Source organism: Delphinapterus leucas, chromosome 2 (assembly GCF_059928025.1).
Source record: "Delphinapterus leucas isolate spDelLeu-1000000601 "Yukka" chromosome 2, BTC_Dleu_Yukka2, whole genome shotgun sequence".
Taxonomy (NCBI): Eukaryota; Metazoa; Chordata; class Mammalia; order Artiodactyla; family Monodontidae; genus Delphinapterus; species Delphinapterus leucas.
The window spans coordinates 35,677,328-35,689,918 of NC_143130.1; the positions used below are offsets into that span (position 1 = coordinate 35,677,328).

The 12,591-nt window shown below is 44.3% G+C and overlaps 1 protein-coding gene across 1 annotated transcript; it reads left to right on the forward strand.

The window, feature by feature from the left end:
• Positions 1-1,061: 1,061 nt before the first annotated feature.
• On the forward strand, positions 1,062-3,458 carry ANKRD34C (ankyrin repeat domain 34C). The gene has a single exon (XM_022554557.3). The coding sequence runs from the start codon at positions 1,077-1,079 to the stop codon at positions 2,682-2,684; it is 1,608 nt and encodes a 535-aa protein (XP_022410265.1). The 5' UTR covers positions 1,062-1,076; the 3' UTR covers positions 2,685-3,458.
• Positions 3,459-12,591: the final 9,133 nt, after the last annotated feature.

The window sequence follows — 12,591 nt, forward strand, 5'->3', positions numbered from 1 at the left end:
TGGCCAGTGAGGGACCCGGGGCTGGCAGGGCATCAATTCTGGGAGACCATTTCTCCTTATTCGTGGGAGACCTCGTGACCAACACCCATTTTGGAAGCTCTGAGTCCAGGAATTAGGTAATTGACATGAGGAGAAGCAAAGCAGAAAACCCAGGTTTGACAGACCTCAGCAGGGGGAGCTCTGGAACGAGCTTTATTTCCTAACATTCGTGAGCAAAAAGGCAATCCCCTTGTCCATCCTCTGCCTCAGATCTGTTCAACCAGAGAGGAGGATGTAGCATTGCATTATTTGAGCTATTCTGAGAGCCTGAATGAGGTGGGTGAGAACTCAGACATCTGCTCGAATAGTGGGGACTAAAACATGGAAATGGACAGCTGGATTGCTTTTGTTTTACAATATTTCCCCCCTACGACAATGGTGATACATGTTTACTTTAGGAAGTACAGCAAAAAGGAAAACTCTTCATAATCTTATCACCATTTTGGTGTATTTCCTACTGGTCTTTTTGATGCACACCTAGAACTACACTGCATTAAACCATTATTTATGAGGTAACCTATTAAGTGTGACTCATTGCTAAATGCTGAGGCTACAACAGTGAACAAGATAGACTCAGACCTTTCCTTATGGAAACTTAGACTTTAGTGAGGCCGACAGACAGAAAACAAAGTTTCTGTTAGCACAAAACTGCATTTGTGATAAGTGTCATGCAGTCAACCCAGTAAGAGCTTTGCACGTTTTATTGCTTGCTCTCTCCTAGGCGTCATGCCAACCGCTTTACGTGTGGTTACGTGTTTTATATACACTGTCTCATTTAATCTTCACAAAGTCAGGTAGTTTGCCACTATCACCACAGTCACCCCTGCCATGTTACAGATGAAGAAATAAACCCAGAGAAGTTAAATAACCAAGCAAGGTGGCATAACTTGGGATCAAACTGGGACACGGCTGTATCTAGAGTCTATAACAGCCTTGCTGCTCAGATCAGCTCTATAGAATACATGACCCTTTTCTCTCTTCTCCCCTTGCTAGGTCTGATCGCCACTGTGGCTCAGAGACTCTAAGCTGTAGCCAGTATGATGGATGACAACACCGAATTAAGGACTGATGGAAACTCACTTTTAAAGGCCGTGTGGCTGGGGAGGCTCAGGCTGACCAGACTCCTCCTGGAAGGGGGTGCTTATATCAACGAAAGCAACGACAAAGGCGAAACGGCTCTCATGGTGGCATGTATCACCAAACATGTGGACCAGCAGAGCATCAGCAAGTCCAAGATGGTGAAGTATCTGCTGGACAACAGGGCAGACCCCAATATTCAGGATAAGTCTGGCAAGACCGCCCTCATCCATGCTTGCATCAGAAGAGCTGGGGGAGAAGTGGTCTCCTTGCTACTGGAGAATGGAGCAGACCCCAGCCTCGAGGATCGCACAGGGGCTTCAGCTCTGGTTTACGCAATAAATGCAGACGACCAGGATGCATTGAAACATCTCCTGGATGCCTGCAAAGCCAAAGGCAAGGAGGTGATTATTATAACAACGGATAAATCATCTTCAGGCACCAAAACCACCAAACAGTATCTTAATGTCCCTCCTTCACCCAAAGAGGAAGACAGACAGTCACCTCCACTGTGTGCATCTCCCTCGGGTATTGAACTGAAGGCTCCAGGCCTAGGCTCTCCACCCAGTGAGAAGGAAGATGACTTCTTTAGCCTCCAGTCAGGGCATCCAGGTGGTTCCAACACCTCCAAGGCTCCTAATGAACCTGGGTCACTCACTAGGAAGGTCGGGAACCTCAAAAGGGCCCGTTTGCCTCAACTGAAGAGGCTCCAATCTGAGCCCTGGGGCCTGACCGCACCCTCCGTGTTGGCCGCCTCTATGCGCCAGGATGAGAGCCATGGCACAAGTGCAGACAGCGAGGTCATCAAGAGCATCAGTGACATGTCCTTCCCCAAAAGGGGCCCCCTTTCCAGAACCAACAGTACTGATGGCAAAGACCCCAGCCTCTTCCTCACGGTCACGGAGCAGGTTCTGAAGATTCCAGCCTCTTCAGCACCAGCCTCGTGGAAGGCGGCCTACGAGAAAAGTCAGCCTCCCCGCTCACGTCTGGCCAGAAGAGGAACTCTCCCTATTGACCAAGAGAAGGGTGGTATTGGCCCATCAGGCCCCTCTGCTCTCAAAGATGCAGTGTCCCTCAAACGGCTGGAAGATGACCTCTATGATTTAGATTTACAGCCAGGGGCCGATCCGCCCAACTCCATTTCCCTTGAATCAGGCAAAGGACCCTTAGATTGGAAGAAGCTCAACAACTCCCACTTGTCTCTTTTCCAGGGTTCCAGGGAGGCCCTGGATGCTGTGCCCTGCACATCTCCCAGCTCAGTGCACCGCAGGCCACCCCATCTTCTAGAAAGACGGGGGTCCGGAACTCTGCTACTAGACCGAATTTCCCAGACCAGGCCTGGCTTCCTTCCGCCTTTAAATGTAAATCTGAACCCACCTATCCCGGATATTAGATCGAGCAGCAAACCTTCCTCTCCACTTGCTAGTGGTTTAAAATCCATGGTACCTGTTGCTCCAAGTTCACCAAAGAGAGTTGACTTGAGAAGTAAAAAGAAGCTCCTCAGAAGGCATTCTATGCAAGTTGAACAGATGAAGCAGCTGTCTGACTTTGAAGAAATCATGACCTAGAAGCTTTTTCAGTGAGGTTTTTTTTTTTTTTAAATCTATGTAGTTTATGAAAAGTACCATAATCTAGACCAACACGGTCATGCAGAGTCCCTGCGTCTTGATCACTCCTTACTGTTGGTGTGTGGCTGCTTCAGAAGAGATGGAAACGGTGCTGCTTCCCTTCTGAAAGAACATCTGGGTTTTGATAGGCCTACTTGAAAAGAGCCCAGTATAATTGGGTTTTGGAGATTAAAAAATCTCCAAAGGAAGAAAGCCTTTGGAGTTTGAAAGTCACACCACAGGTACAATGATCTAAGCGGCTGACACCCATTATTTTCTATCAGACAAACAATTTAAATCACAAGATGGTATCTGGAGGATGTCATGTGTAATAAATCTATAAAGTGCCTACAAAGAAAACGAGGCTTTTTCGAATGTGCAAAAGTTCAAAACCAATCTTTGGGCTGTTAAATATGGGTATCTGTGTTACATCTGGAGGAACAGAAGTAGAATTCTCCCATCAGAGAGGTTCTGGTATTCGGGTCCTGCCTCTTACCATGTCATGGGGCACTGGCTAGTGTAGCATAGTTGAGATCTTTCAGAACTCCGGTAACAGGCTTTATCCACGCACTAATTCGGGTGTGCTTTGAGTCCCCAAATATTAGATCTACATGTCCCCCAAATTCTGTTGTGTCACAGTAGCTGGTGCCTCAGAGACGAATCTTGCCCAGAAATGAAACTGGCCTTGGCCTCCTGCCCTGACACAGGTTCTGTGTTGAAATCTTGTGAAAAACAGTCAGGGGCTATTAGCTAATTTGGAGTTTTGTACATACAACTCATAGAATAGACCCATAAGAAGCGTTTCCTGATTATTCTTTAAAAAAAAAACAACTTGGTAAGATCTCCCCAAACTAGAATGATACATGGTGATGGGAGATGCTCATATTACAAGGTAGAGTAGATGGTTCTCAGGCCAGAGGCAGTGGGGACCACTTGTAGCCTGAAAATTTTAAGGGATGCAAACTCTCACTTCCCCTTCACTTTTCTGGGAAATTCAAGAACATCTGGTTTCTTTGCCTGAATTAACTATGTGATGGGAGATTTGTAGAAATAACCTGTACAACCTTTTCAAGCCACTTTGTATGAACCCAAGAATGGAAGCAGACATTTAGCACGTTTGGTGTAATGTAGCCACAATCTAGATGAAGATATTTCTGGTTATTTTCCCATTTATTGTTTTCTTTCATGCTGCTTAGATATGTTTGCTCTATGGTTAAAAAAATTCAGTAGTCCTTGGGGATAGCATCACATAGAGGAAAGAGGAGAGACTTTGAGATTTGGGTTTGTATCTCTATTTCATCATTTACCAGCTGCGTGACCTTGAGGAAGTGGCTTAACTTCTCCAAGCCTCCACTCCCTCATCTGTAAAATGGGGTTAGTAATGCTTCACCTTACAAGTTTGTGGTGAGAATTAAATGTGATAATGTATGAAAGTGCCTGTAACTGTACCTGGCACAGGTAGAAGTAATTGGAAAAGTAATACCTAATACCTTACACAAAGTGAAGCAAAGTCTAGCTGAAATATTCAAAGGGCCCCTTGAGATTCTCAGGGGTTCTGTCTATACTGAGCCTTAAACTCACTTGTAGAGTAAGGAAATTCTGCCACAGAAGCTCTGCAGATCAGACCATTTCTATAATGACATTTGCTAGAAATGTATCTGTATATCCCAGTCAAAAGTGCTAATGATGGTTATAAATACACCGAGTGTTTGTTCTTTAGTAATTCCTTTAGGGAAGGCACATGCTCAGCCTCGGCACTACGGGTCTTTTGGGCTGGATAATTCTTTCCTGTGGGAGACTGTCCTGTGCGTTGTAAGTTGTTTAGCAGCATTCCTGGTCTCTACCCATTAGATATCAGTAGCATATCCTCATCCTAAATTGTGACAACCAAAAACGCTTTCAGACGTGGCCAGACGTCTCCTGGAGGTGACATCACCTTAGCGGATCACCACTGCTCTAGGAGAACGATTGTGTACATGGTAGAAATATGCCAAGAGCAACCAAACTGCATGAAGGTGTAGGTCTGGCTGGCTGGCTAGGCTGTCCCACTAACTTAAGGGCAATTCAAACTGTAACTTAGTAAGATGACTCATATACAATGTGGGCCTTCAGGATTCTTGACCTCAGTGCTAATGGCCTCTTGTACTTGGCAGGAAGGGAAGAAAATGAGAAGAATGGCACATAAGCTAGTGAAAATCTAGGGCTCATGACCTGGGTTGGGTGTCCCAACCCACACGCTTTTCAGGACCATTTAGATGGTAATAGTTCTCACCAACTGGACATGTTTACAGGCAAAGCAACAATTCTGATGTATTAAAGAGAGAACCAGACAGACAACCATTGCTCTCAGCAGCTCATCAAAGGAACACACACACGCTACACATTTTAAGTACTTTTCCAATGGTCGTCAGTGTCAGTTAAAACCAACGTCTGCCAGTACTGATAGTATCTAACTGGGGCGATAGCAAGACACTGCATAAGAGAATTTTTCTAAACCTTTAGCTAAGATTTGAAAGCCTAATTTATCCTAAGTAGTGAATGTGGTACATTCATAGCAATTAGCTTAGGTGAAACACTAAACATGATGAGTTGCCCGTTTGGAGTAGCCTGTCCATCCATCACACAGATGCGTCACAGCAGGTACGCTCATGCCACTTACTGCCTGCATCCATCAGTTGTGACCTTTCCATTGGCCCTTCTGTAGACGGTCATCAGGATAGTACCTTGTTTCATACTATCTGACAATGCATTAGTTGAATTAGACTGTTCCAAACTAGGACAACCACTGCAATACTTAATTACGGTTAATGCATACGTGGGCAATTTTCTTCGTGTTAACAAACCTCAGAGAGATGCTTTTCAAAAGCATATTTAGATTGAATCACACTTCCTAGATCAGAGATTTGGGGGAGCCTAGGGTCACTACAGAAGTTAGCCACAAACTAGTTTCAATAACTCATCTACTTAAGACTCTCTGCAACGTTTATCAAAATATATTATAGAATGTGAGTCTAAAGTTTCAAATCTGGAATTTGGGTTCAATTTCTAGACATTCTAAAGCCTTTGTTTGTTTGCTTAAGTCCATCGTCGAGCCTCTTAGAATTTCATCAAGTAAATGCAGGTTTTGTCTGAACTTCCTCCTTTGTGTGTGTTGGTACTTCAGATGTATCGTGTGTTGCTTGAACTGGTTCTCTACAGTGTTCTATCCTAGTCTCGAGCTGACGATGTGCTCAAGGATGTATCAAAATCCATGTAATGGAACTATTTAGATATTTCTAATATGTCAATAAAAGATATATTACAATCCTTCAATAGTAAGTATTTCCCATTTTTCTTAGTGAAATCTCAATTATAAATATTACCTTTTCCTTAAGATGGGTTTGGCATGACTGCCTGGTAACATCGACCTGAGCAAACACCTACTATTTTATGTACACGTGATTTAGAAAATGAATTTTTAACTACACAGGTATTATAGTTTCTTTTTTGGTTAAAAAAAAAAAGCTAAGAATGAGAAGGTGCATTGCCGCAATGGGGGTGAATTCTTTTCCTCTGGCCCTTCTGCTCAGTTCCCCCCAGGGTTGTACCTGCCATCTGCTACTGGTAAGGTCCCTGGATATCCCTCCTTGGGCCCTATTTCTAATGTCGATGAATGTTAACATAAGCTGATTTCTCTTAGCTCTTACTCCAGGGCAGGCTGGTAAGTATCAAATAAACCAGGTGGATGGTCTCTCTTCTCTCTTAAACTCTAGAATTCTGTGATTCAGACTTCATCCAGACTTCCTCCCTGGAAAGTTCCAAACCTTACCCCTAGGTTCCTTCCTAGGCGGTTGAAATAAATTATATTGTTTTGTGCCCGTCTCAGCCTGTTGATAACCAATGTTATGGCTGGACCAGCCCTTGTGGTTCTTATTGTGGTTGCAAGAAGCCCTCAGCAATAATCATCAGGAAACTTTGAAAAAAAAAAGGTTTGTTGCTTACAGGTCCTGAAAATTACGTGGCACACCTGGGGTCACACAGTGAGGCTGTGGGTAGACAGAGGGCCCAGGCCTGGGGTTCTGCTTTTATTGGGGTCCAAGCTGAGGACCTAGGGTTTCATGGGCTCACTCTTTATGAGTGAACTTAAAACATAAGAGAAGGAATTTAAAGTGTGAGAAGAGAAAAAACAAGGGGCCCAAATGGTCAGTCACTGAAATCAACCAAGATCTCTAAAACAAAGCTGGGGAGTGGGTGGGGGCATGACCTGGCTCTTTATTTAGTCCTTTGTGGCTGGCAATGTGTATTTATCGAGATAGCCATCTCTGAGGTGGAGGCCACCTTTGAAGTGGATGCCTCAGCCATCAAAATTAAGTCAGGCACTTGCATGGCAAAAAGAAAAGCCAGCTGTCGGGCTTACGCTACAGTTAACGAGGGGGAGAAAAGGGAAGCATCCTAAGTGTCCATCAACAGACAAATGGATAAAGAAGATGTGGTATTTACATATATACAATGGAATATCACTCAGCCATAAAAAGAAACGAAATAGTGCCATTTGCAGAGACCTGGATGGACCTAGAGACTGTCATACAGAGTGAAGTAAGTCAGAAAGAGAAAAACAAATATCGTATAATATCGCTTATATTTGGAATCTAGAAAAATGGTACAGATGAACTTATTTGCAAAAGTGAAACAGAGACACAGATGTAGAGAACAAACTTATGCATACCGAGGGGGGAAGCGGGGGTGGGATGAACTGGGAGATTGGGATCGACATATATACACTACTCTGTATAAAATAGATAACTAATGAGAACCTACTGTATAGCACAGGGAACTCTACTCAGTGCTCTGTGGTGACCTAAATGGGAAGGAAATCCAAAAAACAGGGGATATATATGTATACATAGAGCTGAGTCACTTTGCTGTACAGCAGAAACTAACACAACATTGTAAACAACTATACTCCATTAAAAATTTTTTAAAAAGCGGGGGAGGGGAAAGGACTAGTTTGAGCATGTCTTTTCCTCACTTCTTTCTGCAGGAAAGGGAGGTCAATGTTGTTTCCAGCTCCTCTGAGGACAGATTAGGAGGGACCCCCTGGGAGGAGAAGAAAGTGCTGGGGGAGGTGGAGGTGTGATGAGGGACAAGGCCCCCCCGAGTGAGGGAGTACATTCCCAAGATTATAGGAGGCTCAGAAGTTGGGGTCCCTTGTGTGGAACTTGCTCCTTTCCAGAGCAAAACCTTAGAGAGGAGTGGCTAGATGTGTGTTGACTTAAAAAAATGTACAACGTGAGAGTTGCGAGTTAAGTTTTATTTGGGGCAAAATGAGGACTGCAGCCTGGGAGACAGCGTTTCACATAGCTCTGAGAAACTGCTCCAAAGAGGCAGGGGGGAAGGTCAGTATATATGTGATTTTGGTGAAGGGGGTGTACATACAATGAAGTACGTATATATATTTTTTAATATACTTGGCAGTTTGCACTGTTTTTTTAAAAATAAATTTGTTTGTTTTCGGCTGAGTTGGGTCTTTGTTGTGCACAGGCTTTCTCCAGTTGCGGTGAGCGGGGGCTACTCTTCGTTGCGGTGCACGGGCTTCTCATTGCGGTGGCTTCTCTTGTTGCAGAGCACGGGCTCTAGGCATGTGGGCTTCAGTAGTTGTGGCACACAGGCTCAGTAGTTGTGGTTCGTGGGCTCTACAGCGCAGGCTCAATAGCTGTGGTGCACGGGCTTAGTTGCTTCGCGGCATGAGGGATCTTCCCGGACCAGGGCTCGAACCCGTGCCCCCTGCATTGGCAGGCCGATTCTTAACCATTGCACCACCAGGGAAGCCCAAGCACATATTTTTTGCAGAAGGTTCTGCTAGTCTCCTGAGGGTTACTGCTAGTCACGAGGAGCAGATGTCACCATGAAGGAATTTAGTGCTTTTCTAGATATGAGAAGATGCAAGGATTGGGCTCATAAAATTGGCTCCTGAAAATATCTATCTGAAGACCTGTTCTCCCAGTTTTTCCCAGAGCACAGAGGGCCTCATTCCTGATCTCCACCTGAACTCCTTTCAGGGGGTGTTGAAGGTCAGCAACTGCAGCGGCTCCTGCTTTAATCCTTGTAGAGGTAGATGGCAAGTGCCCACGACAAGTGCCAATTTGTAGTTGACATGTGCATCTTGGGAGAATAGGCCTGGGTCAAGCTGGGCAGGAGGGCAGCTGAGGCACTTGCCTTGAAGAAACACTGGAGCTTGGACAGTGAACACATCGGCACAAGGATCCCAGGGCTCCCTGAACCTGAAGGCTGTGCACTGCTTAAGGCATATACAGAACACAGTGGAGAGAGCTCCACCATGGCTGAGATGGATTTTCTTATCAGCGTTGGGAAGGAGGGGTTGGGAAGTACAGTCAATTTTAACTTGATTTAGCAAAGTAAAGAAATGTGACATTTCTCACATCCAAAGGTTAAGGAGGTGAAATTCACAGCAGTCCGTGTCCTATTGTTAGGGGAACCACTGATGGAAAACGCCAGGCCCTGGCCAAACAGGATAGTAACTACTTGCATGAGTTATCTTACCACAGGAGGTCCTGGTAAGGAACGTGGAACTAACAAGCTACCACCAACTGGAAGAATTCAGGAAAGGTCAAAAGAGACACCAGTCCATATATCCTACCAACTTCCCAGGATCCTCCTCACTGAAATCCATCCTGGCTGAGCGATGCATGTGCCACCAGGAAGGACCCTGAGTCAGAATGATTGGCCAGAGACAACCTGGAAACTAATCCCATCACCATAAAACCCGAGACTGCAAACCACATGGCAGAGCAGTCCCCCTGGGTTCCCTTACCCTGCTGCCCTCCGCCCGGGCTTCCCTTCCCAATAGTGTCCTGCTTTGTCAGCACGTGTATCTCCTCAGACAATTCATTTCCGAGTGTTAGACAAGAGTCCATTCTTGGGCCGTTGAAGGGGTTCCCCTTCCTGCAACACTACGGTCCAAGTTACAAAACGGCACGCATGCAGTAGGAAGGAAGAAAACTTGCTCACACTTGGAATTTATCTGCGGCAGGGCATCAAGAATAAGAAGCAGATCTCAGAAAAAGAAAGGAGGTAAGTATTTTAGAACTGCAGCATTATCTAATAAGTCAACACAGAAATAAGTGTCTGGTAATTCTCACCAGGACACCTTAGCTGAAGGTGAAGTTGTGATCCAATTCCAGTAGACTGACTGTGAAAGCACGGAGTTAAAAATCTAGCAATTTTCATCGGAGAAAAGCGTAATCATTACGCATGAGGATTGGGGCCGGGGGAGAGGAAGAGAAGAGAAAAAAGTGAAAGGCTAGAAGAGGTCAAGGTTGATGAAATAAAAATTCACATTTTAAGGCAAGACAAGAAAAATTGAAACATCAAACCTTTTTCTCTGTCCTTTGACCTCCTTCTCCACCCCCCACTCCGGTGTGCACTGTGCAACTGCATTACATGTTAACCAGACCTCCCGAATGGCAGGAACCTTGGGAGATACTGGGCCTCACCTAATGGAAGTTCTGAGCTTAAATCCTTATGACCTACGAATGTCGCTAGTTATATTACTTGTATTCTGCCTGTTTCACAAGATTATTGTTTATTGCATTACCAAATGTGTGACGGAGCCACAGATAAAATTAATGATTATTAGGCAGTTTGCAATGATTGATTAAATTTATAGTCCTATAAGATCAACGACTGTAATAGTGTAACTCTAGATATGGGAAGAAGCAATAAGAGGGAACCATCTCCTGGACCATAACAGACTAGTAAGACAGGTGATCCAGAGGCTTTTGGCTACTGTTAACAGAGCCTAGTCCAGTAATAGCATGTAAAGTGACCTATCAACAAAATCCTCACTTGACCTGGGAATGAGCATTCCCAGTGCCATGGGACAAATTGGTCACAAAATGCTCCCCAAACGTTGGTTGAAATTAAGAGTAAAAGGGGGCTTCCCTGGTGGCGCAGTGGTTGAGAGTCCGCCTGCCGATGCAGGGGACATGGGTTCGTGCCCCGGTCCGGGAAGATCCCACGTGCTGCGGAGCGGCTGGGCCCGTGAGCCATGGCCGCTGAGCCTGCGCGTCCGGAGCCTGTGCTCCGCAACGGGAGAGGCCACAAGAGTAAGAGGCCCGCGTACCGCAAAAAAAAAAAAAAAAAGAGTAAAAGGGAAGGGACTGTCAAATAAAGACTGTTGCCCACCATCTCTAGTTCTGCAAGAATCAAGTCATTCACCAGTGCAGTTGCTGACCTACGACACACCCTGAAAGGAATTCAGGGCGAAGATCAGGATGAGGCACTCTGTGCTCTGGGAAAATGGGCAGAACCGGCCCTCAGATAGTATCTTTAGCAGAAGTTTTTTATGAACCTGGATTCTTGGATCTTCCCATAATTAGAAAAACACTAAAACCATTAACCAAGATGTCTGCTACCGTGACTCGCAGCAACCTTCCACTGAGAAAGATGTGTGCCTGACTGCAGGTACCCCCTTTGCCAAAATCACATTTTGGCTAGCTTCCTCCTTTACCTCTTTGGAACAGTTCTCAGAACTCTTGGAGAGACTGTCTCCTGGGTTATAATACTCAGATTGGCTCGAATAAAATTTCCCATTTAGATTGACTATTGATTAGATTTTTCATGGACAAGGTCTTGCCAGTGTGAACCAGTCCAAATAGCAGCCTGATGAAAGAAGCCCACCTGGCTGTCCCTTCTGGAGTCCTCTGCCTCCTCTGGGATGATGGACCCAGAATCAGAGACACTCCTGACCTAGGGCAAAAATGATTTCTCATGGGGTGAGAGGTAAGGGTCTAAATACATTTTTAAATTATCCCATTACAATTTAATCAGTACTTAATCCTTTCTTTGCTTCAGTTGGATATTATTGCCTACCCAGTTTGATCCTCCCTTCTCCTTCCCATTAGATCCTGATTTTGTGTATGTAGTCAGTCACCCTATATCCTTGCAGCCCTTTTGACTTCATCCCGAGCTCCAAGGGAAGCCCTGATTGGTCTGAGTTAATTATGACAATCCCCATTCTCCTTATCAGTGATTGGCTAAAGGATCCAGCCTAAGCCAATCAGTACATGACTTTCCCCTTGTCAGTGGCTTAGATCCAGATATGGGCACATGACCTAAGTTGGCCCAATTGTACTGAAGGAAAGGACATACAGGTCATGAGTGAAGGAAATATTTCTCTTCCTTCTGATAGACATGACTAAATAAACATGTTGCTCAAGCTTGTTTGTTTGGTTTGACAACCTTTTTGTGACAATAAAATAATAGAGCCTAAGAATAAAGCCAACATGCAGAGGAGGGAGTAGCCAAGAGAAAAGCAGGGAAATGGACTGGAGCCCTTACCACAGTGCCTGAAGCTGAATTCACCTCTGAACTTTCTGCTATATTCAACGGTATATTTTTTGATATATATGATATGAGTAGTATATTTTAGAATTCTAGAGTCTATTTAATATAGGTTATATATCATTTAATCTAGTTGGAGTTTTAAAAATTTACTTGAAGCTAAAAGTATCTTGATATCATTCACTGATTTAAAATATCCTTGTAACATGCTAAATTCCTGCTTTTAAAATTCTTGAGTCTGTTTCTAAACTCCCTCATTTCATCCCATCCCACTTCATTCCACCCCATTCTGTTCCATTGTATTACATTCCATTGGTGTATTTGTCTTTCTGTTCCATATCAGAGCATCTATTTTAATTACTGTAGGGTTTTAACTCACTTTCACAAATGGTGAGTCACATTCATTCTCAATTCTCATTGGACAAATTATTTCGTAAACTCATTTTATTAAATGTTAAAAATGTTCTGAGATTATGACTGGGATTCTTTGACATTTAGTTATTTCAGTGCAAATTAACATTTTAAA